The sequence below is a fragment of the Eumetopias jubatus genome, unplaced genomic scaffold (assembly GCF_037043125.1).
Source record: "Eumetopias jubatus isolate StellerSeaLion01/CBP00866 unplaced genomic scaffold, mEumJub1_p1.0 scaffold_11, whole genome shotgun sequence".
NCBI lineage: Eukaryota > Metazoa > Chordata > Mammalia > Carnivora > Otariidae > Eumetopias > Eumetopias jubatus.
Window position 1 is genome coordinate 80,518,578 of NW_028274817.1, and position 5,606 is coordinate 80,524,183.

The following is a 5,606-nucleotide window of genomic DNA, read 5'->3' on the forward strand; positions in this document are numbered from 1 at the left end:
CGGGCTCAGAGGGGTCGGATTCCTGAAACAGCAAAAACCTCGGCGCCAGAGCTAGGCCAAACAGCAGCGCTGCGAAGCCGAGGCCGCGCGGACTTGTCAGAGACCCACCGCTGCCTGCGCCTTTGCCGCTGCAGTCATCTCTCTTATCCCTTGCCTACCTTCCCTGTCGTCTCCTCAATCACCGTTTCGCAGCTTCAGCACCCGATAACAGCTAAGTGGTCAATTCCGGGACTCGGGGTTGGGAGTCGGGGTGGGTGCGAGGCGTAGGCAGTACAAATTAGCCCGCCATCTGCTGCGGCAACCGCCACTGCTGCAGACACCTCTCCTGGGCGGGGAAGGAGAACACTCAAAAGGCCCACGCTGCCCCGGCGCCCACGGTCAGAGTTAGAGCGTTTCTGTCAAGTCTTGGTGAGAGCCTTGCACTTGGGGAAGGGAGGACGGACTCAGAGATCACGAAAAAATATCTCATATTTGATAGTGTTGACTTTTTGTCAGCTTAATTGAGGAAGTGGCAGCTTTGCTTGAGCCTCCTTAAACTCTGAGCCATGTCACCCCCAACTGTGCCCCCAATGGGTGTAGATGGCGTCTCCGCATACCTGATGAAGAAAAGGCACACCCACAGGAAGCAGCGGCGCAAGCCCACTTTCCTCACGCGTAGGAACATCGTGGGCTGCCGTATTCAACACGGCTGGAAGGAAGGCAATGAGCCCGTGGAGCAGTGGAAGGGCACTGTGCTTGAGCAGGTTTCCGTGAAGCCCACTCTCTACATCATCAAATATGATGGCAAAGATAGTGTCTATGGGCTAGAGCTGCACCGAGATAAAAGAGTTTTAGCGCTAGAAGTCCTTCCGGAAAGAGTGCCAACTCCTCGCATTGATTCGCGCCTGGCAGATTCCCTGATTGGCAAAGCAGTGGGGCATGTGTTTGAGGGTGAGCACGGTACGAAAGATGAATGGAAGGGCATGGTCCTGGCGCGAGCCCCCGTGATGGACACTTGGTTTTACATCACTTATGAGAAAGATCCTGTCCTTTATATGTACACGTTGCTGGATGACTACAAAGACGGTGACCTGCGCATCATTCCAGATTCCAACTACTATTTCCCTACAGCAGAACGGGAGCCTGGAGAAGTGGTCGACAGCCTCGTGGGCAAGCAAGTGGAACACGCCAAAGATGATGGGTCCAAGAGAACCGGCATTTTTATCCATCAAGTGGTGGCCAAGCCATCCGTCTACTTCATTAAGTTTGATGACGATATTCACATTTATGTCTATGGCTTGGTGAAAACCCCTTAAATTCATTGTGCTCTTTGCAAAAGTCGTGGAACTATTAAATGTAAAACATGACATGTTCTTGTAATTGTGAATTTTTGGAACAGTTTTGGTGTCAGAGATTCAGGAACTTATTATTACTTGTTACTTATTGTGCCTCCAAATCTTATAACGACTGGTCCCACAGTTTTGTCCCAAGTGTACGTTGGTACTTTTGATATTGTCTTGTTCTGTAATTGAAGATTTAATATGGGTGTTAATAGAAAATTGAAAAATATTCATTACCACTGGAACAATGAAAAACTAAAGAAAAAATAATGGTGTAACTCCACACCAGATCCTTTCCCCTATGTTATTATCTCCCCTCTTTCTTCTTCCCAGGTAACAAGTGTTAAGAACATGATGTATAACCTTCCATGTTTTCCCCATCCACTTACAGGAAGTTTGTTGTAGTCTCTTCTGTAAAAGTGAAAAGCCACATCATTTCTCTGTAATTGCTTTTCACATTTGGAATACCCATGATATATTTTCTAATCAGTAGCTGCAAGTCTCCCTCTCTCTCCCTCTCTCCTCCCTCCTTTCCTCTCCTAGTTCCCCTCTGCCTCTGGAATTTACTTTGTATATGGTATAACACAGAGGTCGAATTATACATTTTGTTCACATCAGCTACCTGATTATGCCATCACATTTATTAAATAAATCACCCATTCCCCCTCTTCCTTTCTCTCTCCTTCCCTCTAACAGCTGCATATACAGTACATTTATATACTGAAAATGTACTCAGCCATTCTATTATTGGTGGTCACTTAAATTATTTCCTTTCCTTTTTTCACCATAGCATTGCTGCAATAAATACTGGTGCTTTTATTTCTATTGGGTAGTGTCCCAGAAATGGGTTGCTAGGTAGGGGGTATATTTAATTTTAAGAAATATTACAAAATTACTATACAAAATGAAAGTGCTTATTTCCCAGTATCCTCTCCAGCACTCTTTCAAGTTTGCAGATCTGGAGGGTGAAAAATTACATAGTATTTTTTTTAATTGACAAGCTCAAAGAGGTTTGTTTGTTTGTTGATTATTTGGATTTTTCTCTTTTGTGATTTGCTAGTACTTACCCTTTGCACATTTATCTATTGAATCTTTGATCTTTTCCTTATATATTTGTAGGAATTCTTACTATATTTCTCTAGGATACATATTAATCATTTGTAGCCCATCTGTATTTTTTCCATTCTATCATTGATCTTGACTTTATTGATGATATCTTTTACTATTACAGTTGTTGCCATTGTTGTTTTTAACTTTTAGATAGACTACTACCTCCTTTTAAGCTTTTTGGTTTCTTATCTTTTTCAGATGCATGCGCCCCCAAGTTATACATATAATCACCTATACTTTTTCTAGAATTTTCATTAATGTTAAGGTTTTAACTGTTTGAGCCATCTAGAGTTTATTATGTATATGGTATAAGATAAAGGTTCAAATATACATTTTATTCACATTGGGTTCCTGACTATTCTATCATATTTATTAAATAAACTACCCATTTTTCAGTCTGTGAGCCAGTATCTTGTTGTTTAACTATAGTGGCTTGACCATAAATTTTGAACTCTGATAAAGTAAGTTACATCTCATTAGGTGTTTTTTTTTCCCCTTTTCATCTTTTATATAAATTGTTCTAGAAGTTCATTCTTTCTATGAAAATTGAAAGCATTATTTCCACATTTAAAAAAATTCTGATATCTTAGAATTGTGATACATTTCTACATTTCTGTTTAGAAGACAATTTTAATTTAATTTTAACACTCGAGAATTTTGGTACATCATTAAAATCTTTTGGTTTTGTTTTTGTAATGTTCTTCATATGGATCCATTATATCTGACTACATTTATTTCTAAATATTTTTACAGATTTTGTCACATTTTGAATTAGGTATTTTTTCCTCCTCATTTGTAACTTTTTATTTCTGACAATATAGATAAACTGCAGATCATTTTTAAAAATGTTTACCTTATATTGAATCAGCTTACTAAACCCTCTTATTATACTTTTTAAAAATATAATATTTTCAATCTTCTAGGTATACAATCATTTCACCTGCAAATAGAGATAATTTTATTTATTCAAAATAATGTTGAATAATGATTATGACAGATATGCTTGTCTGGGATTAGGTTTCATGGAATTGTCTTTAGTGTTCCCTATTAACATAACATTTGTTGTTGGTTATTGACAAATAGTCATTGACCATTAAAATGTTTAAGGAGTTTCTTTTATTCCATTTTTTTTATTCCTGTTTCACATTAGGGGGCTTACTGAAAGTGGCTCCTGAAATTTATCAAATGTCTTTCAGCATCTACTGATAAAATCATATGATTTTGTTTTCCTTTAATTTGTTGATGTAATGAATTAGAGGACTAGGTATTTGATGTTGAACGAAATTTGTGTTTCTGAAATAAATCCTACTTGGTCATGTTATAATAATCATTTGATACATTGCTAGATTTTATTTACCAATATTTTATTTAGAATTATTGCATTTATATTTCAAATTGAAATTGTATTTTTTCTTTCTTACCCTGTCTTTATCAAGTTCTGCTTTTAAAATTGTGCTAACTTTAAAAATGAATTGGTGAATTTTCAGTCTTTTTTTGTGGTCTGAAATAGCTTAAAAAAGCATTAGAATTATTAGAATTATTTGTTCTTTGTTTAAAAAATATTAAAATTCCTGTTGTTCTTTTAAAATTAGCTAGTATCAAGCTATAAAACAATTTAATCCTGTTGACAGTTTTGATGGTAGATCCTTAATCAGCCTTCTTATCTCTCCAATGGTAATTGGTTTATTTAAAACTTCCATTAAAAAAGGAATGTATAGTTTCTACAAAATACAAAATTTAAAGTTTTCTCCATTATTAAGTTCTTGATTGTATTATTCAGATACTTTATGTCCTTGCATATTGCATATGCATATGCATATTTCCTAAATATGTTTAATATTGAAAACATTGTAATAAATCAGCTATAATGGTGTTTTAAATTCTCTTTGTATTTTATTTATTTTGAAAAAGTAAAACATGATATGGAAAGTATGTAAAATATAACATCTATTTACTTTTGCCCCAAATCAACAGTTAGTATTTAACAAACAATTAATATATTAACATTTTGGCATACTTGCTTTAGATATAGTTTAAAAAGTCAGAGCATTACATATAATAAATCCTTTTCCCAATACTATAAAGTTTCCTTCCTCTGCTGAAGCAACACTGACATGAATTTGGTGTGAATCTTGTCTATGTCTTATACATTTACTTCAAATATAACCATAATTGATAATAGTATTGGTTTTTGTGCTTTTAAAATTTTTGACATAAATGGGAAACTTTAAGTCATGTGAAATTTATTTTGTTTTTAATTGTAGAAATATTTTTTTTCTAATTGGGAGATGGATTGCAACAACAAAACAGCCAATAACATGGACCTTAGAATGTTAGTTGCTGTTCTAAGTACTTTTACCACTTTTGACACTCAGGAACGCTTGGCCCTAGCCACAGCACTGGCTACTGACTAAAAAAGACAAAATTACAGTTTTCATAGAAGATTGTATTTTGGCTGTTCCTGAGACAGATATCTACTACCACCCATGACCTCAAGATGAGAAACAGACCTTACATTTCCCCATGATAATATTGGGGTTACCCCACATTATGACTCTCAGAGGAAGGCTGGCCCTAATCCTGGCACTGTTTTAAAGAGTTTGGGACATACCAGTAGACAAAATAAAAACCTTCCTTTCTTAACACATGGTCTTTTATCATTTAAGTAGCCTTCAGTCCAATAATAAAGATAGAAGGTGGTATAAAACTTCACAGAACAATAAAAAAAAAGTGATAAATATAACTAAAGGGTTAGAGGGGTGCATATGTTAGATGACAAAAGATAGAAATGTATATACTTTTTAGATATATAATGATGTTTTCTAGTCCCTGCTTTCCCACTAGGCCCCAAGTCCTGAACCAAGCATTATATCATTTCATGATGATATTAGGTTATTAACATACAATCAGACAGAAGCTCAACCCTGTCCTAGGACCTGAGGATTGAACAGTGAACAATCTAGACAAAGTACCTGATATCTTAGAGAATATATCTTAGTGGGGGAAGGAAGACAGTCACCACCATCTTTACACCCCTGGCCCATAAGCCTTATATTATTTTACAGTGATTTGGGGATATTCCACAGCTTGTTAATCTGAGGAAGGTTTCATCATATATCTAATTCTATTTTAGGGGTTGAGTATACAGCAGTGAGCAAAATACAAAACTATGTCTTA

General features: G+C 35.9%; 1 protein-coding gene across 1 annotated transcript; it reads left to right on the forward strand.

The window, feature by feature from the left end:
- The first annotated feature begins 545 nt into the window (after positions 1-545).
- Positions 546-1,295, forward strand: SPIN4 (spindlin family member 4). The gene has a single exon (XM_028126609.1). It carries the CDS (start codon positions 546-548, stop codon positions 1,293-1,295), a length of 750 nt encoding a protein of 249 aa, XP_027982410.1.
- Positions 1,296-5,606: the final 4,311 nt, after the last annotated feature.

Coding starts and splice junctions, on each gene's coding strand:
- SPIN4 (XM_028126609.1), top strand. CDS start 546: ATGTCACCCCCAACTGTGCCCCCAATGGGTGTAGATGGCGTCTCCGCA.